General features: G+C 47.2%; 4 protein-coding genes across 4 annotated transcripts; 2 read left to right on the plus strand and 2 right to left on the minus strand.

The window, feature by feature from the left end:
• Positions 1 to 3,876: 3,876 nt before the first annotated feature.
• LOC117855850 (uncharacterized) lies at positions 3,877 to 6,524 on the plus strand. The gene is made up of 5 exons (XM_034738248.2): positions 3,877 to 4,021; positions 4,374 to 4,462; positions 4,588 to 4,712; positions 4,955 to 5,031; positions 5,404 to 6,524. The coding sequence occupies exons 1-5, from the start codon at positions 3,964 to 3,966 to the stop codon at positions 6,081 to 6,083; spliced, it is 1,029 nt and encodes a 342-aa protein (XP_034594139.2). The 5' UTR covers positions 3,877 to 3,963; the 3' UTR covers positions 6,084 to 6,524.
• Positions 6,525 to 9,826: 3,302 nt separating this feature from the next.
• LOC117857501 (ADP-ribosylation factor 1) lies at positions 9,827 to 13,098 on the plus strand. The gene is made up of 7 exons (XM_034740189.2): positions 9,827 to 9,987; positions 10,370 to 10,525; positions 11,016 to 11,086; positions 11,237 to 11,356; positions 11,661 to 11,779; positions 12,363 to 12,444; positions 12,810 to 13,098. The coding sequence occupies exons 2-7, from the start codon at positions 10,378 to 10,380 to the stop codon at positions 12,813 to 12,815; spliced, it is 546 nt and encodes a 181-aa protein (XP_034596080.1). The 5' UTR covers positions 9,827 to 9,987; positions 10,370 to 10,377; the 3' UTR covers positions 12,816 to 13,098.
• A 283-nt stretch (positions 13,099 to 13,381) lies between these two features.
• LOC117857500 (vacuolar protein sorting-associated protein 36) lies at positions 13,382 to 16,318 on the minus strand. The gene is made up of 8 exons (XM_034740188.2): positions 15,623 to 16,318; positions 15,339 to 15,539; positions 14,616 to 14,709; positions 14,475 to 14,532; positions 14,227 to 14,296; positions 13,877 to 14,012; positions 13,707 to 13,791; positions 13,382 to 13,630 (listed from the first exon to the last, which is right to left on the minus strand). Exons 1-8 carry the CDS (start codon positions 16,253 to 16,255, stop codon positions 13,573 to 13,575), a joined length of 1,335 nt encoding a protein of 444 aa, XP_034596079.1. The 5' UTR covers positions 16,256 to 16,318; the 3' UTR covers positions 13,382 to 13,572.
• A 5,023-nt stretch (positions 16,319 to 21,341) lies between these two features.
• LOC117859042 (beta-glucosidase 5) lies at positions 21,342 to 25,684 on the minus strand. The gene is made up of 13 exons (XM_034742214.2): positions 25,342 to 25,684; positions 25,163 to 25,226; positions 24,977 to 25,035; positions 24,462 to 24,537; positions 24,304 to 24,375; positions 24,036 to 24,123; positions 23,696 to 23,954; positions 23,371 to 23,486; positions 23,078 to 23,292; positions 22,885 to 22,913; positions 22,589 to 22,691; positions 22,097 to 22,184; positions 21,342 to 21,896 (listed from the first exon to the last, which is right to left on the minus strand). The coding sequence occupies exons 1-13, from the start codon at positions 25,471 to 25,473 to the stop codon at positions 21,665 to 21,667; spliced, it is 1,533 nt and encodes a 510-aa protein (XP_034598105.1). The 5' UTR covers positions 25,474 to 25,684; the 3' UTR covers positions 21,342 to 21,664.
• Between the last annotated feature and the right edge of the window lie 237 nt (positions 25,685 to 25,921).

Consider the following 25,921-nt stretch of genomic DNA (forward strand, 5'->3'; position numbering starts at 1 on the left):
AGAAAAAGGAGACGCGATACGTTAAATTAATTAAAGAGCGTGGTGCCTTGGTGGTAGGATGATGGCGACCATCCAAACAAAAACTACAATTCCAAGGCGCCAAGTGCTTTACTCCTGACTTCACTGGCCGTTCTTCTGCAGGGTGCCTGCCTGCTGGTTGTGTGATTGCCTCCCTTCCTCAAAGACATCTCGTGGGTAATATGCTTGGTACAGTAGAAGGTTAACAAGGAACTAGGAAGCAGCTTGAGCAAAGCAAACCAAATGCTAGGGGCTAAACGCCGGCCTGGTCCTTAATTGCAACCGACTAGAATATGGGGTGCATTCCATATCTCCATTGCTTTTAACAATTCAGCCGGCAGAATGCTTTATTTTGTACACCAACTAACACCATATATGAATGGCTGACTTTTAGAGCACTAAGCAAGGTGGTGATGGTAGATCAAAGTAGTACAGGCCAATTGGATTAGAGAAAAAGGGGAAGCAAAGCATGCATAGATGGCCCTGCCCCCCTCATGTGAGGCTGTGGCATGTGGAGCATCACCTGTCGTCACGTCCCGTACATGCTCCCTAAACTAAGATTGGACGGCCAGGAAGTTTAAGGAAATAATGGCATGATGGCCCGGGCCCTGGCATTCCCCCACACGCGTGACAGGCGATCGAGGACAGCCACAGCGCCGATGATCTCAGATTAACTCGTGGTAGTACTGATCATGCTGCCTCCTTCCTTGACCACTGTCTATTCCGCAAAAGCGGTGGCTCCTGTTGCTTGGAAAGAGGTCTGAGGCAGTGGCCGGTGGCGGTGGGCCGGCAATCGGGCCAATGGAATGGATGCTTCCTTCGATGGCAGCGCTGTGCACCCAGCGCGCTGCCTCCACCTCCATCGTCCTGGAATGAGAAATTCCTCGGCCACTCGAAGCAGAGGAGGCAGGCAGAATGATTGCCGGGAAGCACTTCCGCGGCTGGTGCTTCCGCTTCACTTCAAGGCTGTTTGATACTGCTTCCGCTTCACTTTAAGGCTGTTTGATACTCCAAAGTTTAGCACTTATCCTATCGGATGTTTGATGCTAATTAGGAGTATTAAACATAGGTTAATTATAAAACTAATTGCATATATGGAGTCTAATTCACGAGACGAATCTATTAAGCCTAATTAGTCCATGATTTGATAATGTGGTGCTACAGTAACCATTTGCTAATGATGGATTAATTAGGCTTAATAGATTCGTCTCGCGAATTAGCACAGGGTTGTGCAATTAGTTTTATAATTAGTTCATGTTTAGTTCTTCTAATTAGCATCCAAACATCCGATATGACACTGCTAAAGTTTAACATTTAGTATCCAAACAGCGATGGCGATGGCGAGATCGGAGTAGAGGTTTGAGCTGATCCCTCATCCTGGCCGTGACAACCCCACAGCGACCGCGCAATTCCCGCGTCGTCCCACCACCACGGTCCACGGCCGGAGGCCGGAGCAGAGGCCTCCGCACTCGGCTCTCGCCAAGTGTCGGCCCTGGAGGATCCGCCCGGGCGCTCTACAGGAGGAGACCCGGAGTGGTCGTCCAAGTGGAGGCTTTTTCTCCGCGCGCGGACGCACAACGCGACGGCAGGGCAGTGGAATTTGGCGTTCGTACGAGGGCCGACGGCCGAACGGAAGAAGGGTGCCGAGGGAGGAGACGCGTGGCTGGCTGTGCGCGAGCGCGCGGGTTGGGCGGGCGTCGGGGCGTGGAGCCGTGGACGCTGCGTCCCTTCTGCCGTTCTGCTCTCGATGCGTGCGGCTCGGGTAGTGGCGGGCTGGCGGCCCAGGTCTGTGCCGGCCGAGAAGTGGCCTGCACAGTTTTGGGCTTCGGCAAGCAACAGCTGGAGTCTGTATGGTGGCTGGAGAGAGAGAGAGAGGAGGTGATCGATCCCCGCCCGTATAGCGCGTGCGCATAATGGGGATCGGTGGGCCAATTCCACGTCTGGCTCATTGCCCCGCTGAGTGGAAGGCAAACACAATCCGATCACGAGCTTGTTGGCAGTATGCTTTGGAATTCCAGAATGATAATAGTCTAACTAATTGTGGACTGATAAGGACTAATAGAACCTCAGTGTTCGACCTAGATTTTGTAACTACAAGCTCACTGCCACCAAACTACTCTGGACCTAGATTTAAGCAACAACCGGTAACTTTGAATAATGAATTACTGATGCTACTCCTACCAACTTTGGACTTGGTTTTTCAAGCTTCCACCAACATGTTCTCGGCGAAATTCTCTCACCGCAATGGAGTTTGTTTTTCTACAATTTGGACTCTGGCAACGGGTACCGCAAAATACGTTGACAAATTAGTCACCGAAATTGTTGAACCCATTGCACAGTGAAATTTTACTCGCCCTAAATCTGCTCAAACACGAATCTAAACCCTTGGCCGTTGCATTGGTTCTTGGTATTTTGGTAGTAAATGGTACTTCCATGCACATATGATGTGACCGACAGCACAGCTGCACAATTTGTGCAGTTGCACACTCGTGCCTCCTGCGAACAACACGTACGCACCCCGCACGGGTGCACGTGTCTCCTTGCGAAGCACAGGCTCTGAAGTCTGAACGCCGGTGAGACCATTCGGAGCACGGGGGAGCACGCAAGAACTCGCAGCGAGTGACGGAGCAAAGGTTCTTTCGCAGCGGAGTCCCATCCACGCCCGGATTTCTCAGCACGGTCCCTCGGCATGCGGTTGCGTCTTGCGAGATTTCTGTGCGTCCCTGCAGCGCGGACGCCCAACTTCTCCAGGCCCTTGACCGCAAAAGGCTCGTCCTCCCGTCGCCGTGGCCTCAGGGCCAAGCGTCGACGCGCCGGCGCTCACATAAACCCACGCAGGCGAGACGCCCACCCACCCACCAAGCCCTGCTCCCAAAACCCCTCGGCTCCTCCAGTATGCTCTCCTGTCCTTGCCCTCTCCACACACGGCTCAGCCGCTGACCATTGGGCCCAGCTGGACAGCTCGGTGTATATTGCACTAACCACGGTTACCGCTGTCTTTTCACCGTACATCACCAGCTCTCAGTGAGACCAACCATGGTTAACCCCTCCTCCCAAAAGAGCAGGTGGTGCGGTGAGCCATTTCCTCCTCCATATAGACAAGGCTCACCTGCTCTTTCCGGCTCTGGCCCTGATCTTCTTCCCATTAGTAGTAAGCGCAGCCACCCACCGCTCTGCAAGTCTGCAGTCAGCACGCTGCTGTTTACCACCGCCGACTCGCCGAGCCGTTCAAACGTAGAAGGGCAAAGGGGGCGATCACGGGCCAAGAAAGCGAAACCGCGGCCGGCCGGGCTAAACCCTGGGCCACTCGCCATGACGAGGCCGCATTGCGCGGCTACTTCGCTTTCCCCTTCGTCTCGGGTGGGCTCCTCCTCCCTCTCCTGCGTCTCCTCCTCCGCGTCCTCCTCCTCGGGCTCCTGCTACGTGCCGGCGTCGTGGCCGCCGAAGTGCGGCAGCAAGAAGAAGAGGAGCAACCGCAGGAGGGCCAAGAACGGCGCCGGCGGCAGTGCCGACGCCGTCGTCCCGAGGAGGAACAGCTCCATCTACAGGGGCGTCACCTGGTGCGTGATCGGCCAAAGGCTTAACCTTTCGCTTTAATTCGTCGGTTCCGACGTGGTTCGGTTCTGTGCTTCTGATTTCTGCATTCTGAGTGAGAGGCGCGCCGCCTTGTTCGTCGATGCAGGCACCGGGTCTCGGGGAAGTTCGAGGCGCACCTGTGGGACAGGCATGCCCGGAGTCCGGCCAAGAACAAGAAGGGCAAGCAAGGTGAAGCCTTTATGTGCCCAGCTGATGAACAAATGCGATTCTTTTGTTTCTTCTCTGGTTTCTCTCCATTTATTTGATCATTTGAGTTCTCACGCTGTAGCAAAATTCACTGACATTCTTCTCTGTTTCTTCTGAATTTTTTTGTTTGGGTTTGTGCTCGGCTGCCTCGGCATTCGTGTGATGTGCGGATGTTTCATGTCTGATGATCTGCTGTGCTCGCTTCCAACAGTTTATCTTGGTGAGTTGGAGATCCTCTTACATCCAGAAAAAGCTCACTGACTTTTCCATGCAATGATTCTCAAATTATTTGCAACTGCATTGTGCTGCGAATGAACTGCATTGTGCTGTTCGGATTGATTTCGATTTTCGAATCTGCAACTGCTTTCTCCCTTCTTTTCAACAAAAAGAGAGATCGAGTGTGGACGGGGAAAAGTGCTTTTGGGTAAAGTTGAAAGGAGTGCATTGTGCTTGTCTCCAAGTATACTCTTCATTCAGAAACAAAACGTTTGCACAAAACGATCAGACACTTGCATACAAATGCAAGAACATAGGAATACATGAGTTAAGATCCTAATCTTGTTTCTTTGCAGGAGCTTTTGACAGTGAGGAGGCAGCAGCCCACACCTACGATCTTGCAGCGCTCAAGTACTGGGGCTCAGACTGCAAACTCAACTTCACAGTAAGTTCAGAGAGTTCAGTATGCGCATGTCCTTGTTTCAGTACTGTGATTTGCTGCTAATTCTATTCATACCGTACTAGTGTGATTGTGTGAAGCTAAGCTCTGTCTTTGGTAAATTAATGCAGCTGGAATCGTACAAGCAGGAGCATGAGAGGATGCAGCGCATGACAAGGGAAGCGTACCTGGCCACTCTGCGGCGCAGGAGCAGCTGCTTCTCGAGAGGCGCCTCCGAGTACAGGGGAGTGGCCAAGTAAGCACGCCACGCGCACCTAGCTTGAACCATCAATGTATCTATCCAATCAAGCGCTTGCTTAGTGGCTCCGCCCAACGCACCACCACCCACTAGATCAGCATTTCTTGAATCCGGAATGCCACAATTTCTGGGATGAGATTTCGTTCAGCTTGTCTGCAATGTGAAACCATGCTGCAAATCTGAATGTTTTTTCTCGGTGATCAGGGGAGTACATACTGATGAGAATTTTGGATTTGCAGGCACCACCACAATGGCAGGTGGGAGGCCAGGATAGGCTATGCTAACGGCAAGAAGTACCTCTACTTGGGGATATTTGGTATCTGTCTCTTTCCTTGGCCTTCAACTGCATTTTGCTACTGATCTCAAGAAACCACATTTTTGTTACAAAATCATTGCATACAAAGTTGCTGCCCTATCATCATGTATTCCGCATTCTTATCCTTTTGGCAATACCTGTGTCCCTATACTAGCAGTAAGCTGTGTGTAACTTGCATTATGCAATTTGATATCTGCGTTCTAGTGCCAACTGCCAATGTATGATCTTCTTGACGACTAGCCTTTTTGCTATGTGATGATTAAGCTTCCAATAGGTTTTTTCTGCATGCTGCTCCTGCTGCTGTGAAGGCCCACGGAATGTACACCTGAATTGTTTGGCTGGTCCCCTTGGATCTTCTTTCTTTGCGTGCAGGGACCCAGGAGGAGGCAGCCCGGGCCTACGACCTCGCAGCTCTGGAATTGCGGGGCCACGCCGCGATCACCAACTTCGACATCAGCAGCTACGCGGACTACCTGCAGCCGCCGCCGGTGTCCAAGGCCCAGGCGAGGTCGGCTCTGAAGCCCAAGGCCGAGCCCGTGGACGAGGCGCCGTTGCTGCCCACCAAGACGGCGACGGGGTGGACGACGCCGCTCCTGACCCCGAAGCCTGAGCCCGAAGACGAGGAGGTGGAACCCCTGGTGGCGGCGCTGCCGCCCGGTCTGGTGCTTCGCGACGTGGACCACGCCATCGCCGAGATGCCGCCCGGTCCGGTGCTTCGCGACGCGGACGACGTGGACCACGCCATCGCCGAGATCCTGCCGGCTCTCGGCATGGACCCCGCCGACTTCGAGGCCCGATACCCCGCCCGCGCGCTCGGCTGGCTGCCCGACGACGACCATCACCAGCTGCGCGCCCTGCCGCTGCCGGACGCCGGGCGCTTCGAGGACGACATCGAGACCCTGTTCGACGCGCCCGGCTCGGCTGGCCCTGGCCAGGGCGAGGTCGTCCACGTCCAACTCCCCGCCGCCGTCGAGCCTGACGCTTCCGGAGCCGACGCCGTCTCCTACGCGGCCGCCACGATCAGCTCGCTGGCGTCCGGGCGCTGGTGGTGATCCGCGGCGCGGGCGTCCCGTCCCGTGCGCGCGCGCGCGCTCCGTGCCTCCGCCGACGGCCGTGTAATTACGTGACAACGTGTCGGTTCCTGGGGGTTTGGGTGGCATTTTGGTTTGGTGGCGGGCGATAAGCATGTTTTTTTTTTTAGCCTGTAGAAATGCTGCGGCGTGGCAGCTCTCGCTCTCGATCCTTTTGGGGTGTGTGCAAGTGGTAGGCCGGGAGGGCTCGAGCTTTTGGGATGATCCACAGTGGAAGCCATGGTAACTTGTAACTTGTCGGCTAACGGCGCACGCACTACGCTGCTACATCCGGCTGCCCAAGTTGGATGCCGTGACAACGGTGCGTGCGGTGTGATTGATGCGATGCACATGCTTTGCTTGTAGTAGCTGCTAGCTAAGCTAGATACCGATCAACCGAAATGACACGTTTCTGCTGCTCCATTTCGTGTGCTTTTGAATGTGTGTTCGTGTCGAGTGACCTCCCTATGTGGCTCTGTAGACTGGCTCTCTCGTTGAGTAGATCAACTCGACCAAAATGCGTAGAACGTCCGGAGTTCTTCCGAGAGAGTTATGAACTAGGAAAACCGGTTTGTCTGTGTAGTTCGAGCAAAAAAAGCAAAAAAACCCGGTCAGACCGGGTTGCTAGGATGGTTAGACCGGTCAGACCGGGTTGCTAGGATGGTTAGACCGGTCAGACCGGGTTGCTAGGGTGATTAGACCGGTTTGATCCGTGCAGTCCGAGAGTTATGAGTTGTATTTTGATATGGGATTTGTTAGCGTTTCAACTCCTAACGGGGCAAGATCTCCCCACGGACACGGCCGATTGAGGGTACCCAATCGATCAAGAACATTAACATCTACCATTTACCTATTTTACTTTTTTTCTCTTTGCCCTAGCCTTTTCAATCCCCATCTACTGTACTTCTTTCGTCTTACCTTTTTACCCTTTCTCTTTGCTCTACCTTTTCCAATCCCCATCTGTTGTACTTCTTTCGTCTCTATGATGTCTGAGAATGTTCTAGGTGGCCTGCCTGTTGGAGGTATGCCCTAGAGGCAATCATAGAGATGATGATATTTCATTTGTATCCATGATTTATATTGTGTTCATTGAATATCCATTAAAGGCTACTTGAATTAATCTGCAATTATGTGAATTGTACGTGGAACTCTTTACTTGTATGGTTATTCTAAAAGTTGTCCCTAGTCGGAGTTCATGTGTGGACACACATGAATATTAGACTAGTACATGTATTAGTTGATGATTATGGTTCACAAGTCATGGATATGGAGATGTCAAACTAATAATGTAGGCGTATGTAGAGACATGTGTTAGGACTGACCCAACGCGAGAAGTAGTTCTCTCTTTACACAACAAGTACACTTTGTTCTTAGACCTGGGATTGTCGCATGTATTCAAGATGTGGATCGACTTACTTAGGGGCTATCAAACGCTACACCGTAATAGGGTAGTTAAAAAGGTAGCTTTCGGGTTTGTCAGGAAGCATGCTGTGAGGCATGGTCAATCAAGATGGGATTTGCCCCTCTCTGATTGAGAGTGATATCTCTGAGCCCCTCGAGTGATCGGATCCGGAAATGCATGACCATACTATGTACGGTTAACTTACAAAGGGATTCTGAATCACAGGATCGAGAAAGAGCGGTCGGCTCGAAGCTAGATCAAATATCGTGAGGCAAAGGGAATAGCATGTACATGATATTGTGACGGTTCGTCTGATATGATCTCCATGTACGTATAGGAGTTGGCACGTCTTGCTAGAGGCCGCTACCGACTATTGGGCCGAGTAGGAGTACTCGGGCCATGTCTATACGTATCCGAACCCATAGGGTCACACACTTAAGGGGCTGGAAGCCCAATTCAGATATGATACGAGTTGGATCAGGTTTAGAAATACTAATGATACGTCCTCGTCCTGTTGCAACTTGCAGACCTAGCAGTCCGGCTTGTGACGCTTCCTCCCTACACGTGTGGATACCTTGGAGGTGTTGCACCTGCAGCACTTGGACAAGCCGCCGCCGAGCCACGACGAGCCGCGGCACGAGGAGGACCTCGCTGTACGTGGACGGGCTGCTGAGGAGCTGCTCAACGTCGACGCGATCGACTACGCTGATCAACTTCGCTGCCCCGACGTGATTCTACATCTTCTGCACCAGTGCGTCGAGTGGTAATCCCGTGATCCATATACGACAGATTTCCTGGTTTACGCGGTAGAAAAATTTTGTTTTGCGCTAGCGTAGCCTACCTCGTATCCCAACACTGCCGACCCTACAACAACCCAAGGTGCGCCTGCCCTGACGGGGTCCTCCCGGGCGAGCGTTCGTTGGTTTTCATCGTCGGTGAAACCGGTCTTACCGGCCACCCACACCGGTATGACCGGTCCGTGCAGAGGAGTTGCAAGGAACCCCTTCGTGTACCGCGCGTTCGAGTGCGTTCGTGTGTTGGCCCGATTTTAGCGCTAACAATATGATAAGAATGCATGTGTGGATGCTTGAGGCCCCTCGGCCCAATTTGGATTAATAGAAAGTTAATAAAAAAAAGCTATAGCTACAGATCTAAATTACTCAGTTTTTTTATAACTCGGCTTTGGTATTTCTAGATTCACAATTTATTTACCGTGTATCTAGATATAAATGTATATTCTAGATATAAATGTATATTTAAATAAATAGCAAAAGATATGGATTTAGAAATGTTAAAACAACATCCAACTTGGGACGGAAGGAGTAATTGTCAACTGCACAACCTCCTAACTTATATAAAGAAGCTATAAACCTGCTCCTCAGCTATTTCAGCTAATATATAATTGAGGATAGAAATAAGACTTCTTGTTTAATATTTCCTCCGTTTCAAAATACTATTCATTTTAGCTTGTCTAGATACCTAACTTTTGCTATGTATTTAGATATGAGTACTAGATGTATATCAAAATCTATAAAGTTAATATGAATAATAATTTAGGATGGAGGAAGTAAATATTATTATTACAGTCAAGAATACTTACCTAGTTACCTGCAAATAGCTAGTGAAGAGATGCGGGTGCCAAGCAAGCATGATTGCACGAACCAAGATAGAATAAAGTGTGCACACAAGAATCTCTCGTAGTATACTCTAGCCTTGACGTGCGCGTGTGGAGGTCCACGATCGACCCATGTCCCATGCCCATGCGTGTGCATGGAGGGACGGAGTATGCGAATCAAGCCATACCCGTTTACTACACTAGCAAACAGCTGGCCATAGTGTTTCGGAGTATGGCCATCTGTTTTTTTTTCGAATAAAAAGAGAACAAGTCATCGGAAAGAAGAACAAAAGGACCAAAAGAGCCTGAGGCAACTGAATTTTGATAAGCAGCCGAAGAACAAGATGCGGCACTGACTCTATCTAGGCGGGCCGCCTGAAAACGTATTTCCATATCCAACTAGCCCAAATCAAACCAAACTTGTCCACTTTCCCGGCCCGCGGAATAAAGCGCGATTAAGATCGAATCCACCCACCGCGCCACTCGCCACTAGCCCATTTTTGTATAGTCTCCAGTTGGGCCCATGCCTGGAAGCCCGCCCCCACACGGCAGCCTCAGCCTAGCAAGCGTCGGGATCACGAGTGGCTCCATCTCGCGGCAGACGCGGGTCGACTCGGCCGGGCCCCGCGCGAGCGCTCTTCCTCTCTATTTTATCGCAGCCCGCCTCGGGCCAGCTGCTCGGACCGGACCGCACCGCACCGCAGCCACAGAGCCTCGCGTCGCATCCGCTCGCTCGCGTTGTCGCTCCCGACCGGTGCTCCCGCCTCCGCCGATCCGCGCGCACGCAGATCGCCGAAGCCCGGCGGCGCAGGGGTGAGGGAGGGAGGGAGCTCGCGCGGCGGCGGAGGAAGGCGTTCGCCACCGTCTCGGTGAGTGGCCCCCGCGCCTCCTTCGTGCTGTCGTGAATTCCGCCCCGCGCTTCGCGGATCTGATCCGCTCGATCGCCTGGCCGGCGATCGGGTGCTGTTTCTCTCCGCTACACGGCATGATTTAGCTTCGACTGCACGCTAGCGTTGGCGAATATGCCCGTTCGCGTGTCTCTGCTTTCTCATGCGAATTCGATTCGATCCCGCGCTTTGCTTTGGATCTCGTCACCTGGGATCCATTCCTGGGGGATTTCCGTGGGATGTGATCGGTTGCTCGGGCACGCATGTACGTTAGGAGCCGGGTGACGCGCGTTGGAATCGAAGCGAACTCTGTGCGGATCTGTGCGCGGTTGGCTGAAACCTCTCTGGTTTTGTGTTGTGGCAGAGGAAGAGATGGGGCTCTCGTTCGGGAAGCTGTTCAGCCGCCTCTTCGCCAAGAAGGAGATGAGGATCCTCATGGTCGGGCTTGATGCCGCCGGTAAGACCACCATCCTCTACAAGCTCAAGCTCGGCGAGATCGTCACCACCATCCCCACCATCGGTGAGCCCTTCCTCCACTATATGCCTCTCCTTTGCATGCTAATCTATACCGTTGGAAGATGCTGTAGACTGTACGGAACATTTATTTTCTGATGAAATGCGAAGCGAAACATATTGACAATTTGCATTTGGGCGTTACATTTTCTTACAGTTCGAGAAAATTACCCAGTTTACTGTAATCTGATTAAAATGGTTCAAGGCATGAAAAAGTGAGCAAATTCCATCCTGATTCCTGAACATTGGTCTTTTGCATTCAGTCATTTTCGTGTAAAAAGGTTTTGTTAGAAGAGTAACTTCGCAAAGAGTGAGGCCTTCTGGATGACATGTCATCTTTTTAGGAGCATTCGATTGGTAATATTTGTTAAGACACACAGAACATGTACCAGTATATCAGAAACTGGTAAAATATGAGACATATTTGCTATCCACTCCCGGTTGGCTTGACTGTATTGAACTGGTTGATAGCATTGGTTTATCTTTGAATTTTGCAGGATTCAACGTTGAAACTGTTGAGTACAAGAACATTAGCTTCACTGTTTGGGATGTCGGTGGCCAGGACAAGGTAACTAAATGCGCTTATAATTGAGCTATATCTCGGATGGACTATTGTAGTATCAACTCTTAGTGAATATTTTCTGCTGACAAGATCTGTAGCATTATTTCAAATAGACTTTTAGTGGAGCAGCTGTTTATTGATTCTTTGTCAAAACAGATCAGGCCCCTGTGGAGGCACTACTTCCAGAACACGCAGGGTCTCATTTTTGTTGTGGACAGCAATGATAGGGAGCGTGTTGTTGAGGCTAGGGATGAGCTCCACAGGATGCTGAATGAGGTAACATGCTAGTGTTATTGTGGTAAAAAAGTTTCACTATGCAAATATCTAGTCTATAAAAGAAGTTTTGGTTTCAACAATATTGCAATAATGAATTTGTCTTAGAGCCCTCCGAGCAGCTTATGACGCATGCATAATTGCATATGGATGCTAAAACATTAAAAACCACTCTTTTGCTGCTGGCAGCATCCCCGTATTTTTTTCCCCTTCAAAGTGCTTATTCGGTAGAACAGAACTTGTTTGCTCCTCTATCCATTCTAATTGACCTAATTCCTAATGATTTGGATATCTTTCTATGTTGTAGGATGAGCTGCGTGATGCTGTGCTGCTTGTATTTGCAAACAAACAAGATCTTCCTAATGCCATGAATGCTGCTGAAATTACTGACAAGCTTGGCCTGCATTCCCTGCGTCAGCGGCACTGGTAAGAAATTTCATTTTCATTACCCTTCACATAGCATGGTTAAAGTTTTCCTGGCATTCTGAGATTTGTTAGGAGTGTACATTGGACAAATTTGCAAGTATCTATAGCGTATGTTTGAGGCGTTCTTGTTTCCATTATCATTTCTATTGGATGTGAAGATATATGAATATTATCCAATCTTTTCATTGGGACATGGGACCGCCAATGTTGCATTAATTCGCACCACTTGAGAAAATGTTCGCCTACACGGCCGTTTAGCCGGTTTAAACGCCGTTTACACGCTACACAGTACGTAGGCCGTGTCCATTTGATCACCCATTTAGCCTGTTTAATGGCCGTTTAACCCGTTTAATTGGCTGTCTAGTCCGAATAAAGAGCTAAACGGTAGGTGACCAACTGTTTAGCATTTAACGTTTAGGGTAACAATGCTTGAGATACTGTGATTGAGCAGAATCTTTATCTCCATTCTGCAGTGCTGTATTATGTATCTTGTCTCAAATGATTCCCAATGTCACTGTTGCCTTTTGGAATCTAACAGATATATGCATGCTAGTATTAAGACAAATTATTCCCTGGGATGCAGGTACATCCAGAGCACTTGTGCTACATCTGGTGAAGGGTTGTACGAGGGGCTTGATTGGCTTTCCAACAACATCGCCAACAAGGTAAGATAACTGTATAGACTTGTTTGTGCTTTACCTGAATACTTCGGTGAACGAACTGCTGTACTTGTTCTTATTATATGCTCAATGCTGAAAATTTGAAATAGGGCATGCACAGTACCTCCATGATTGCTGCCTCGGTATAGTTAGGATTTCAGTGCTTCGGTAGGCATAGAACAAAGTTGAACAGTCTTGGACAGGCATATTTCCTCTGTTCTGCTCTACCACGCTAGTTTTTAGGGACTGTACCATACTTGACAATTCTGCATAGCATTGAACTCCTTGTACATGACCAGCTATGGTGCCTGAACTTCCAAAGAAATTGTTGCTGGCAACTGACTGTGTTTCTATTCCATCTGTTTGCACAGGCTTGAAGCTTTTTGGCAGGGCTCCCAGGAAGAGGAATATGCCTGAACAACTTATTGCTGCCTTTTTACATGTTATAAAGATAATACAATCTACAAATAGATAGTGTGGGTGTTTGTGAAGAAAAAGAAACTCGCTCTCTTTTGAGGGGCTAGTACCAGATTCGGTTGTGTTTTTGTTTTTGGCTTGGTATTATCGCCTGCTCGGTTCCACAAAACTGACTGAAACAATCATGTGTTCCTACCTATACGTTCAGAGATGTGGTAATTTAAATTGACATGCTTTGCCATAGATCTTTGCCAATCCAGTGCTATGACAGATGTAAGTTTTTTTGTTAGATTAAATTCGTGATGCTTTACCGCACATTAACTTATGCCAACTCACTGCCGCATCTTGTATGTATCGCAAACTTCTTTTTGAGATGGCGATCGACATGCTTTGCCTTGCATAGTTACACTGTTCTGCCTATTCAGCGCTATGCCTACTACGAATTGGTGAACGTTTCTGAGATCAGAAGGCAGACACCACGTAGATGATGGGATCATGTATACAACTCCCAAAGAGCAACTACACCTCACTCAAATGCTCATTCATTCAACAGAATACATAAATTTGCTACATCACGTCTTTAGTTGTGTTACATGATGCGTCTTTATGTGTGGTACACTTGATACACAGTGGCTGGATATTCAGACAAAACTTGGATCAAATTTTTTCAAAGGATATTATGATCGCATCAATATGCTCCAGCCGATCTAAACAGTGTCACTGAGACGCCATAGCAACGGAGATCCAGGCGTGGTACAGTCCATGAGGTTTTTGCCTGGAAAGCTCACAATTAGTACAGGATATAAACTCTCAAAAGGAACCTGCGGGTAGGCAGGGTACGATCTACTTACGTATAAATATTTTGGGCATCAATTTCATTAAACAAATTGATAAAGAAGCGGAATCCATCTGGACTGACATCCCTGCACAACAAACCTGAGAGAAACAGGGGTAGTTAAGTTTCATTTCCAAATCAAACACATAGCTTGCAAAATACTTTAAAGGTAAAGCCATAGCATACCTTTATTTTCTGCATTTAGAAGATGCTCCTTTGCTAAAGCTGGTGCAATTCCCAGAGTGAATGCAGCATCACTTGGGCTAATCCCTTTCTGAAGAGCATCTGGCTTTTGTGCCAGTGATGAGATTCTTGCAAATACCTATGTTTATTATCGAGGAAATATATCAGCGCATACTAGTGCCTAGTGCTAAATACAATGCTCTAGTGGCAAAAGGTACATTGTAGACAAGTACATAAAATAGTGGTGGCAGTATAATCCACTAACAGAGTCAATACCAATTGGCTGCAATATGTGGTTTAGTGGCCATTCAGTATGCATTAAGATAGCATCAAGATTTGTTGCAAAGGCTTACCTCTTCATCACTATGTGTCTTGGTCTGGATCACCTTCACCCCACTATCAAATTTCCTGAGCATGACTGGGCTGCTCATTACAAATCAACATCTATAAGCAAAACATCAAAACCATGATCAATGGCTGGTGATGAGCCAGCTGGAAAGGCACTAAACTACTCTTTGCTATTCCCATCATCCTATAGATAGTGTTCAGAAAAGTAGAGATTTTGGTAGTTTAGTAATCGTCAAAAGCATGATATACATACACATCAACTTTCTCCCAGAGCGAACATGCTTGCAAAAGATCCTCTGGTGAGATTAACTCTAGAAAAAAAAAGCAAACTAATTTCAGAACGTGGATAACAAGGGAATTCTATGCAGATATTATTAATAGAAAAAACACAGACCTGTTCCCCTGGCACGGTTGAAGAGACAATATACATCGACTAGTGCCATCATACCACCTGCTTTCTCCAGCGGTATTCTTACGAAGTCTGCTAGCTGGCAATGAACGAACAAAATAATCATAACAAATAACAAATCTAGCTCTTAGTAAAATGCAGCTTAAGGAGAAGATGAGAATATGGAGCTGTGTCTCTCAGATAAGCAGGAAACTCTGAAGGCATGGACAAAGTTTTTATCCCTGCCTTCCTGCCAATTAAATATAAGACTCTGAATCATGTAGTTTGTTGATGCTTGATGTGTTAATAAATGATAATATTCTAGAGATTCTCCTGTAATATACCCCTTACCCTATCTATGTGCACATATTCACAGCTAAAGATAAGGTTGCTCCTGACTAAGTTCTAGTAATAGTTAAATATTAAATGGTCGAGGAGTCTAGCTGACATTTGTAAATGACCCATTATTACTACTCAATAGAAGTTCAGGTTCCCAGCAGATGGAGAAAAACATAGTTGTCAAACACAAGCGATTTATTCTATAATATACTGCTGCGCATAAGTCGAAGTCCTAAACTGAATATGTGGTCTAATCTACATTAACTTTTTACAGAATTCGTGCACTACCAAAGCCAATTTGCAGTCCAAATAAAGCTATACGATCAGTAATATCTTAATTCTTCCACTACATGAAGAAAATTTGAAACCCATACACAAGCAAGTGCTTACCTGTAGTGACAACTGCTGATGATACAAAGCACCAGCAGTTTCTTTCGTCACAGGAGACACAATGCCAACACTCAATAGCAAATCCTGCATGTCTTGCTTAGAACCCATATCTTCATCATTGGAATTTGGTTCAGTAGATGCGTTTGTTAATAGCTTCAGCCTCATTTTCTCTGCTAGCTGCATCATTTCCTTAGCTTTGCTCTGGAGCAGGAAAAAAACAATACTCAAGTTCAGATTATTAGACCATGGTGATCAATCTGGGATAATAGCTATGCAATTCAGACCATGAGGGCGTTGAGATCCTGGAACGCATCCTGCAAGTTCTGCCCGGCGCTCTCCCACGACTCCTGCTCCATCCGCAGTATCCCCGAGACCCCAACAACGGGCATCCGGATCGCGACATCCTCCGCCAGCGCGGCCCCCTCCGCCACCGGGGCGCCGCTCGCCGGAGCAGCCGCGGGGGTCGTCTCCCAGGCCCTCGCACGGATCGCCTCGAGCAGCCTCCCGAAGAAGACATCCACGTCGGCCTTGCAGGTCACGACGATGGCGACGACCTCCGATCCCGCGGGCGGCCTGGAGATCTGGAGGCGGATGCGGTGGTGCTGCGACGAGGATGACGAGGAGGAGAAGATGGAGCGGAGGGGGTTGTGGCTGTGCCTGCGGTGCGGGGGGTAGGCGTGGACGACGGTGGCGAGGGGGAGGCCACGCGCGGAGCGGGAGGCCTCGTGGAGGAAGATGAGGCGGTGGGAGGTGAGCGCGAGGAGGCAGCCGCGGAGGGGCGCGAGGCGCGGGTTCTCCTCGGGCACGAGGTCGACGAGCGGGAGCAGGTTCCGCTCCACCTCGCCGGCGGACAGCACCGGGCGGCCGGACGCCGTCACTGATGCTGACGGCAGCCAGTCGGCTGCGGCGGCGGACATGGCGACGGTGGTCTGGTGCGGTGCCGCAGTGGGTTTGGGTTCTTCCTGTGCTGAACTGAATAAGTCCTTACTTTGTTTGGGCCGGGCCAATGATCAGAACGCAGCATGATACAGCAACTCAAAAGGGTTGTTTGTATATTAGGTGCTAAACTTTAGTAGTATCACATCGGATGTTCGGATGCAAATTAGGAAGACTAAACATGAGCTAATTAAAAAACTAATTGCAGAACTCCTGTGCTAATTCGCGAGACGAATCTATTAAGCCTAATTAATCCATCATTAGCAAATGGTTATTGTAGCACCACATTGTCAAATCATGGACTAATTAGGCTTAATAGATTCATCTCACGAATTAGACTCCATCTGTGCAATTAGTTTTGTAATTAACCTATATTTAATACTTCTAATTAGTATCTAAATATCCGATGTGATAGGTGCTAAATTTTAGCGGGGTGTATCCAAACATCCTCTAAGTTTTTCCCCGTCACGATTCCTTATCTGTCAGTGAAACTTTTTTTTTCAAGGTTATGTCAGTGAAACTTTTGAGGAAGACATTCAAGTTTAAACTTGGTTCTTCTACCTGAAACGACCCAAATTCTCCATTCCGAGAATTCAAGCCTCCCACCGTGATGGTCCTAGAAAAGCTATCACGTGCAAATCTCTATCTTAGATAGTACAAATTCATACAAACACAGAAATATAGAATAGCAACAAAATATAAATATCATAAATATCGAGTACATCACTTTGGCACATGCCGGTAAAAGTCCATCGGGACTGAATCAAGAAAGGTAAAATATCTACGTAGCGGAAACATAAGCTATGGCGAACACCATCTCCAGATGTGACTTGAGCGAGGGACCATCCCTAGTCTTCCCATCCGTCGTTATTGAAGTCATAGTCGGGCTTCGACCTTGAAAAGCAGCAAGGAAACGGGGGAATAATTCTATATGCATGGGTAATCCTATTTATGGTTGCAGAGGTATATGCATCAGTAGCAGCAGCAACAACAATCAAGAAAGCAGCAAAGCAATACCATCTCCGAGGTTAATACCTCACATCAAGAAAGTCGGCATAAATCACCAGATCCTTCACCCAAGGATTTGGTACCCAAACAGACTAGGCGATGTGAGAGTTCCCTCCCCTCAGATCTCAACGCTAAACGCCGGCCTATCAAAAAGGGAAGGTAGAAGAGTAAACAAAGTCTAGTTAGAAGTAGCCGTAGTCAACAACATTGTCCATAACCAGTGGATACGGATTATAGCTATAGGTTTAAACACTTTGCAAAGGTTGTACAACCATTCCAGCAAGGATGGAGCCTGAACGGTAGTGATCCGTCCAAACCCTACCTAACAGCCAGAGCCCTAGTAAGTGGATAGCACTCTCCTGTTTTTTCGAGTCTGGAACCGTCCTCAACTGTAGGGCACGCCGTCACCAGTTGAGGACCTCCAAGCTGTGAAACCTACTCACGCTGGGGTGCAGTCTGGTCAGAGCAGTTCAACGCCTCGAACTGCTTACACTGATCCTCCAATCCGCCTACAGGCTAAGCACTATCCACCACTAGTCTCGGACCGAACCCCGCCCATAACAAGGTGAATGGTATGTACGAAAATAGATGTTGTGACTCGTGGTAAACTAACTCGGTACTTAGGGGCTGAGAGCGTGCACTCTACCCCACAAGTATGTGCCGAAGCACCTGCAACGTATAAGTACGCCACCTGCTCTTTAGTGACAAACAAGGTACCCGCCACAGGTACAGGGGGTAGAGAGAGTCCAGAATGCTCTCTCCTAGCAAGGCACTCCTTAGTATCAACCGCGGCTTGCTCCCGCCAAAACACGTCAAGGAATCACACTCACCCAAAACACATGCGAGAGTGTACAAGGAATCCCATCACCAAAACAATAGCATATGCCCATCCATAACTCAAAAGCATGTATATGGATATAGAAAGGTGGACTAGCTAGGGGTCTATAGCTAATCCACAAGTAGGTAACAACGAATACAAGATAAACAATTATCAAGGCATGGATAAGGGGGTGTTTGGATACGAGGTGCTAAACTTTAGCAGGGTCACATCGGATGTTCGTATGCTAATTAGGAGGACTAAACATGAGCTAATTACAAAACTAATTGCACAGGTGGAGTCTAATTCGCGAGACAAATCTATTAAGGCTAATTAATCCATCATTAGCAAATGGTTACTGTAGCACCACATTATCAAATCATGGACTAATTAGGCTTAATAGATTTGTCTCGCGAATTAGACTCCATCTGTGCAATTAGTTTTGTAATTAGACTATATTTAATATTTCTAATTAGTATCAAACATCCGATGTGACAGGTGCTAAAGTTTAGCGGGGTGTATCCAAACACCCCCTAAAAACATAGGCTATGCATTTAATCGTCATCCAAGCATCACAAATAAAGCGCTAGCAACTAAGCATGCATAGGATCTATATGATTGGGAGTAACATGACACCTTGTCCGTAGTCACTGGGATCTTTCTCGGCGTAGCCGGGGTCTTGAGGGTCGTAGCTCGGCTCTGAACAAAACGAGATACAGCACAATGTAAATTAATCAGCATTACATCTAGGTAAAAACTCAAAGAAAGCTAAATTTAGAAGATGCAAATAACATCAAACTAGCTACAAACAACACGAGCTTGATTTTACAATTTAATTTTTCGGAGTTCAAATGAATAAGTTATGAATTTTTAAAGATTAAAGGATTTATTTAATTATTTAATTAATTTCGGAAAATATTAAATTAAGGTGACACGTGTCAGCTCCGGGTTGCGCCATGTGGCAGCACGGGAGTGTGCCACGTGTCGGCTGGTGGGCCCACCGGTCAGTGGGCCCCTTGCTAATTAGTGGGCTCGGCCCATGCCACGTCAACGCCACGTTGTTGGGGATAGATCCTCAGTACCCGCATGGAAGGAAGAAGACAAACTTCTACTAGGATTACTTTGTAATCCTACTAGGACTTATACCATGTAATCCTACCCGTGGAGTATATAAAGGAGGGTAGGGGTATCTAGATCGGCAGCTCAGAACCATCATCAATAGGCAACAATCAAGGTACACAACACCCAAGCGCAGGACGCAATATACAACACATAAAATAGGACGTAGGGTATTATGCTACTCTGGGAGCCCGAACCTGTATAAATCCGTGTCTTGTGTCCTCACTTTTACCTTCAAGTTTCAGGTCTGACGATTTCCCACCAACCAATCTACTACCTCGGGATACCCCTCGGTAGGTTGCCGTGTATAAAATACTAACACATGTATTTGATTCCATCCGTAAATCGACTTTCCCTCAGCCACGTGGTCACCCTATCCTACGTAGCACTACCATGTGGCGTACACGTGGCCACACAGGTTAACCCGGGATCCGGTGTACCGGCCGGATCCCGAGCGCCATGCGCGTGACTGCGTGTGCGACACGCATTGTTTGGCTGCGGCGGAGTGGCGGCGCGCACGACGAAGCGGCAGTGCACGCGTGGTGACCGCGCCCATGACGTTGCGGCACGGCAAGCGCACGACGGGGAATGGGCGTCGCGGAGCAGTGGAGCGCGACAAGAGGCGCTGTGAGGTGGCAGGCGAGGCTTTTGCGAGCGCGGTTGTGCGTGTGCGACACAGGGAGACTTCGTGCTCGCGACATGCCCGTGGCAGCGCGCTGGGTTCCGACATTCCGGAATCGCGGCGGCCACGGCGACGGCGAGCAGCGGTTGCGGTTGCGGCTCGACGGCAGGACTTGCAAGGTATAAGCGGTGCAAAGGCCGGTCTGGCAAGGCTAGGGAGGCAGCAGCGTGGCTCACCGAGGGGCAGAGGAGAACATGGATGCTGGCGCGGGGTAGACTTGCGGTACGGCATCGGTGATGTCGGTCTCCTCTGCTCCGGCTTCTTGGCGACGGTGGCACTAGCAGCAGCTCCGGCTCCTCCGGCGCGGGCTCCTCCTCCTCTTCTCTCCTCCTTCCCTTCTCCATTCTCTTCTTGCCCCTTCCCTCCTTGTCCTCCTCTCTTCCTTCCTCCCTTCCCTCTACTGGCGGCGGTGTTGGGGTGATGCCCCAAGGCTTGGGATGTGCGGAAGGGCTTGCCGGCCGGGGCTATTTATAGCCCGCGGAAATAGCCCCCACCAGGGCTAGAGCTGCGAGCAGCGCGCCAAGGTCGTGCGCCGTTGATCCTCGGCAGGCGCGCTCGGGCATGGCGTGGCGGCCATCGAGCGGGACGCAGCGCGGGGGTAAAGCGAGCATTTCTCGCGATGGAAGGCTCCGGAAGGGCGCGTGCGGGCGCGCCTACGCAGACGCGGCCGGCGAACCGATCCCGTCGGGCGCGTGCGAGGAAGGAGATGAAGGCACAGTGCCGGACTGGTGGGTGGAGGCCACTTGGCAACGAGAGAAGAGAGACAGAAGGGGTACGGGCTAGCCAGCTAGGCTTCCTGTTGGGCTGGTTCGGGGGATAGGTAGATAGGATAGCGGGCCAGGCCTGTTGGTTGCGGGTTGGCCTGGTGGGTTAGTTTAGATTTGGTTTCTGTTTTTATTTATATTTAGTTTGAATTTTGAATGTAATTCAAAATTCAAATACACTGTGATCCAAGTAAAATTCAAGAAGAACCAAATTCAACCACACATGTTTGAATTTAAATTGAGATTTAATTTATTAGGGAATTTCTAGAAGTGAGTAACATTTGTCTTCCATTTTTGAAATAAGCACACAATTCAATCAAAAGTTTTAAATTTTTGGAAATTTCACTCAATTTAATATTTTAAAATTTTGGAATATTACACTACCAAATTTGATTAAAGGAAAAATTAGCTTCTGGACATCCTTCAACCGTGATTTTTTCCACAGGACATTAAAAAAGTGTGGCTTTGCCAGAACACACTCTCCTGGCAATATATCCGGTGCCTTTACAATTAAACTGATTAAAATATGGAGTATAGTGTCCAGCGGTATATTGACATGGTTGAAGAATGTGTTCCGGCGAAGTCACTTTTTTTAAGTATCCTGTGGCAAAGAATGATGTTCAGGAGCTAATTTTGCCTTGATTAAATGCAGCTATCATTACCCCGTGGACAATAGATGCGATATCAAAATTTCAATTTAACAATAGTAGAGAGCTGGGATTTAAATAATTGTGTCTGGCGACATTAGAAGGATGACCTTTTTTATTATATATCTTTACAAGGAGTGTGGATGCATTGAGCAATGATTAAATTACAGGAGCAAGATCTCTTTCTACTTGGACTTTGGTAGGGGCCAAGCACTTGTGCCGTTTCCCGTTTGTTGTACATTTTTTCCATTTTCGCCGTAGGCCTCTGTAAACCTCTTCTTTATTAATACAAATATGGAAATTCTTCTGCCAGTTTTGTTTTGTACTTAACACTGCATCGAACTACACATGACTCATTGCTGAGCGTGTGATCCTGCACCGTCGAGCTCGTTCTCTTCACTGATCTGGATCTCCTTGTTCTTGAGGAACTCGGAGTACCAGCGAGCAGAGAGCCTAGCTTGCCTTGGAAGCGCCTCGTCCTCGAAGTCGACGCGGTACAGGCCGTATTGCGACCTGAATCCTGACCCGAACTCGAACATGTCCGTGAAGGACCACGCGAAGTAGCCTTTGACATTGGCTCCGTTCCTGCAGAGCAAAGCAGGATAAGGATAAATCTATCTAAACAATAGTAGTTCTTACTGAAAAAGGGTTCTGCCTGAACAATTCATGGAGTGGTGTGATATGATATTGCTGAGTTTTGTGATTGTCCCTTTTTACCATCCTTGGTAAGCTGCTAATCCAAGCTATAATTTAGGTACCTATCCTAATGATTTGACATCTCTCACCTTAGTGCAGTCAATGTGCTCCTTATGTGGTTCTTCATGTAACCAACCCTGTCGGTATCATGGAGGCTGCCATTTTTGGTTTCATAACCTGAAGACAGAAAAGAGCGGGAAGATGGTATAAACGCTCTCTACAGTCATAAATGCCTTGTTTTGCACAAGATACCGCCGAACTTTTTTAAACTTGAACTGTCAGTAACTTTTGAAATACTAGTCTGAACATGTACAAATCATATGGTGATTTGTCTTAAAAGATATTTTAATGATATCATAAATTTGTATACTATAAATATATTTTTATGGAAAACAGTAAGTGTTTTTTAAAGGATAAATTATATGTTCTAGAAAAGAAAAGGCATATGCTAGATGCATTGATGCCTGGATAGTACCTTTTTTTTAGTTTTCGGGAACAGATATTTGCATAGTGGTTTAGGGGTATTTCTTAAAATATCTGAACAAAAAATTTCGAGATCTACAGCAGGTAAATAGACTTGCCTGTCTCTTGGATATAAATGGGAAGGTTCCCATAGGCTTCATTCAGATACTCCACCAAAAGTTGCAATCCTTCGGGATCAGCCGGAATAGATGTTGGGCGGCCCTGCAGTAAAAATGAAAAGTCTGTATTTATCACAGCTTTGAAAAAGTTTCCAAATAGTACTCATTTAAAAAAGAGGACACTTTCAGTGTTTTTCTTTTCTAGTCTCTCGTGTTGGATATCTAGCTTCATAGCATAATATCTGAAACAGGTGAAGTCATTAATGTTTCGAATAGTTGTTGATGAGTAACTTTACCTGACCAATTGGCGGATCAATTCTTGAACCTGCTTGAGAGAATGGTTTCGTTAAATGCACCACTTGGCTTGACGATTTCATAACAATACAAGTATGTTTCAGAAGCATCAGACTCCACTATGTATGTGAACAAAAAATCCTAGGGATATAACAGATTATGAGCAATCCTGTATTGATGAACAAATTGAATTACCTCTACACTCAACAGAGATGTCAAGTGCGAAGTCGTGAATGCCTTTTTCTAAAGGGCGGTCGTTGACATACAAAGAATAATAGTAGTTTATTCCAATGAAATCTAGAGTATCCCTGATGGCTTCAGATTGGATTTTTGTGAACGGTGGCAGGCGAGAACCAACATTCTTCTTCATTGCCTGCGGGTAATCTCCAAACACCAATGGCTCTAGTACCCTACAATCCACACATCTTATTTCCCATTAGCTCTGTAAATGTTTCCCGTTTCTGATTCAACAAGGAACGAAAAGATACCAGCCGAAGTAGAAATCCCGAAATCTCTGAGATGCTTTTAAATCAGCAGTGGAGTTTGTTAATGGGTATGACCACATTGTGAATATATTTATGCCAATAACTCCTTTTTGCATTGCCTACAAACAAAAAACATTTTATGGTTGCAAAAAACTCTGGCTCTGATAAATAGACTTTGAGAAACCAAAGGGAATGGTATTGGTGTAGTTAGAAGAAAACATGCCTTTCCTCATGAGCAAAACTAATTCAAATGTAAGGATCAATCTTGGATGGCAACATATTACTAATGCTAGTTGCTAGGACACTACTTCTGTTTTCAGGTACTCACTTGATATTTTCCTCTATACAGCCTGGCAGCTGATGCATGTGCCAATAACATGTTATGCTGTGCTATATATGGTTCCACACTTGAGTTCCCCACCGTACATTTTGTTACTCCGAATGGATCAGAACATCGCCCAGGTGCAAATTGTCCATTATCGTATGACGCAACTGTAGCGACATTGGCTTCATCCAGAGTAGTCCAGTATGAAACCCTGTCGCCAAACTCCCTGAAGCACACATCTGCATATGCTGTGAAATCTTCCCTGCATTGCGCAGTGCCCTCGGCGATCAGGAGAAGTACATTCTTGGACAATATCATAACAGCTAAAGTCGCAGCATCTTACACAATTCTAGGGCTTAACCATCCACTATACTCGTCTTCGAGAACCTGAGGGAGATCCAAATGGCACATCATAACATGTACTTGGACACCTGAAGAACCAAATAGTTATCACTTTTTTTTTGACAAAAAAACGGTGGCCGAGTAGCTCATCTGAACAATTTCATTGAAACATGTTATCAGTGGTGCTAATGCCCATACATTACTGTCTTGAAATAAGTTTATGTTTTACCAGAAGAATACTATTTGAAGATTATTTGCAATAGAAGTACCATGTCTCACTAGCTCATCTATAAGATTGTTGTAGTACTCTAACCCTTGTGGATTGACATCTCCCCTTCCTTCTGCATATTTTAATTTAAGAACGTTTAATTAAAAACGCGGAATGCTTAGTACATCAATATTTTTTTCTACTAAAAAACGGTTATACTTGGTATAAGCCTGGACCAGGAGATGGAGAATCTATAAGCCTCCAGGTTAGTGTCAGCTACAAGCTTGACGTCATCCTGAAACATCATATGGTTTAGGTCAAAGGAAGCAACGGATCAATATTTTCACTTTCAGAATTAATGCTGAAACATTCAGCCTAAGAATTTCTGTAGTAAAACTAATTGAACACAACAAATTTTAATGTGATGAATACGGACAAGATGTTTTATATTTTAGAGATTAGATTTCTTAAAACATTTTTAGAGATCAGACAAAAGGCTAATGTGCATCATAGACAGAGGTCAGTTAGATCTTGGCCTAGTCTTCAGGCTTCCACGCCGCCCGTTCCTGACGGATGCGCATGGTGCTTCTGTACGTGTATAAAACACTCCTGAGATGATCAATACAATTTTCGATTGCCTCTCTCCCTCTTTCAAAAAGTACAGAATGTTCTGCTTCTGCATATCTATTGTCTATGAAACGTTCCAGAGTAGAGACATTTAGACAAAATTTCACCTTGTACTTGTGGTACCCGTCGGCGGCTACATCCCCATTGCTCTTGTCCCTCATTCTCCCTGTTATCAGAGAGATGAAAACATGGCCGGTACTACTCCATCAGGCTGCACGGTTAGCTTGAACCAATGCAGTAGACATGAAAATTGGCACTAGTGTCCAGATTCAACCGACCAGTGACGCACAAACCTGCGTGAGTGAAGGTGTCCCAGATGCTCGGGCTCCTGCCATCCTCTGCAACGGCACCCTCGTACTGCACCCAAAAAAAAAAACAAAGAAATGTAAACTAGGTGTCAAGAACTCAAGGCAAGCCGAACTGGACAATGATGCAGCACGGAAGCATTGATCGGACTCGGAGCACTCGTTACCTGATAGGCAGAGGTAGCGGATCCGAAGACGAAATCTTCGGGGAAGTCGCTCCTCGTGAAGCCAAGAACGGGAGACGCGCCCTGGACGGAGAGGAACAGCAGGAGGGAGAAGGCGGCAATGGCGGCAGCCATGTCTATCCCCTGAACCTGTGAAGGCTCTGCGGAGAGGGGCCTGACAGTTTCTTCTTAATGCAAAGATACACAGCTCAGAGGGACCTGACAGGTGACATGTCCGAGAGTTTGAGGTGCGGACGGGCAGACATTGCCAGGCCTCCTCGTCCAAATGCAACTGACAAGAGGCGACCGCGACCCAAGGCCTGGTTTCTACTCTTCTGCATCCAAGCTTGGGTATTTGATTCCCAGCTCATGCAGGTATAAGTAGGTGGTTGTCTAGATCACGGAGTTCGAATCATGAACTAATTATAAAACTAATTGTATAAGCCATGACTAATTCGTCATATAAATCTATTAAGCCTAATTAATCCATAATTAACACATATTTACTGGAGCATCACATGGTCAAATCATGAACTAATTAGGCTTAATAGATTCGACTCCCAAATTAGCCTTCATTTATACA

The sequence above is a fragment of the Setaria viridis genome, chromosome 5, assembly GCF_005286985.2.
Source record: "Setaria viridis chromosome 5, Setaria_viridis_v4.0, whole genome shotgun sequence".
Lineage (NCBI taxonomy): Eukaryota > Viridiplantae > Streptophyta > Magnoliopsida > Poales > Poaceae > Setaria > Setaria viridis.

Excerpts from the sequence above, each read along its gene's own strand:
- LOC117857501 (XM_034740189.2), top strand. The coding sequence starts at position 10,378 with ATGGGGCTCTCGTTCGGGAAGCTGTTCAGCCGCCTCTTCGCCAAGAAG. Across the intron at positions 10,526-11,015 it reads CACCACCATCCCCACCATCG|GATTCAACGTTGAAACTGTT; the intron begins GTGAGCCCTTCC and ends TGAATTTTGCAG. Across the intron at positions 11,357-11,660 it reads TCCACAGGATGCTGAATGAG|GATGAGCTGCGTGATGCTGT; the intron begins GTAACATGCTAG and ends TCTATGTTGTAG.
- LOC117859042 (XM_034742214.2), bottom strand. The coding sequence starts at position 25,473 with ATGGCTGCCGCCATTGCCGCCTTCTCCCTCCTGCTGTTCCTCTCCGTC. Across the intron at positions 23,955-24,035 it reads TGGTTAAGCCCTAGAATTGT|GGAAGATTTCACAGCATATG; the intron begins GTAAGATGCTGC and ends TGCGCAATGCAG. Across the intron at positions 22,692-22,884 it reads TTGATCCGCCAATTGGTCAG|GGCCGCCCAACATCTATTCC; the intron begins GTAAAGTTACTC and ends TTTTTACTGCAG.
- LOC117855850 (XM_034738248.2), top strand. The coding sequence starts at position 3,964 with ATGTGCGGATGTTTCATGTCTGATGATCTGCTGTGCTCGCTTCCAACA. Across the intron at positions 4,713-4,954 it reads GAGTACAGGGGAGTGGCCAA|GCACCACCACAATGGCAGGT; the intron begins GTAAGCACGCCA and ends TTGGATTTGCAG. Across the intron at positions 5,032-5,403 it reads CCTCTACTTGGGGATATTTG|GGACCCAGGAGGAGGCAGCC; the intron begins GTATCTGTCTCT and ends CTTTGCGTGCAG.
- LOC117857500 (XM_034740188.2), bottom strand. The coding sequence starts at position 16,255 with ATGTCCGCCGCCGCAGCCGACTGGCTGCCGTCAGCATCAGTGACGGCG. Across the intron at positions 14,710-15,338 it reads ATCAGCAGTTGTCACTACAG|CTAGCAGACTTCGTAAGAAT; the intron begins GTAAGCACTTGC and ends GTTCATTGCCAG. Across the intron at positions 13,792-13,876 it reads TCTAAATGCAGAAAATAAAG|GTTTGTTGTGCAGGGATGTC; the intron begins GTATGCTATGGC and ends TGTTTCTCTCAG.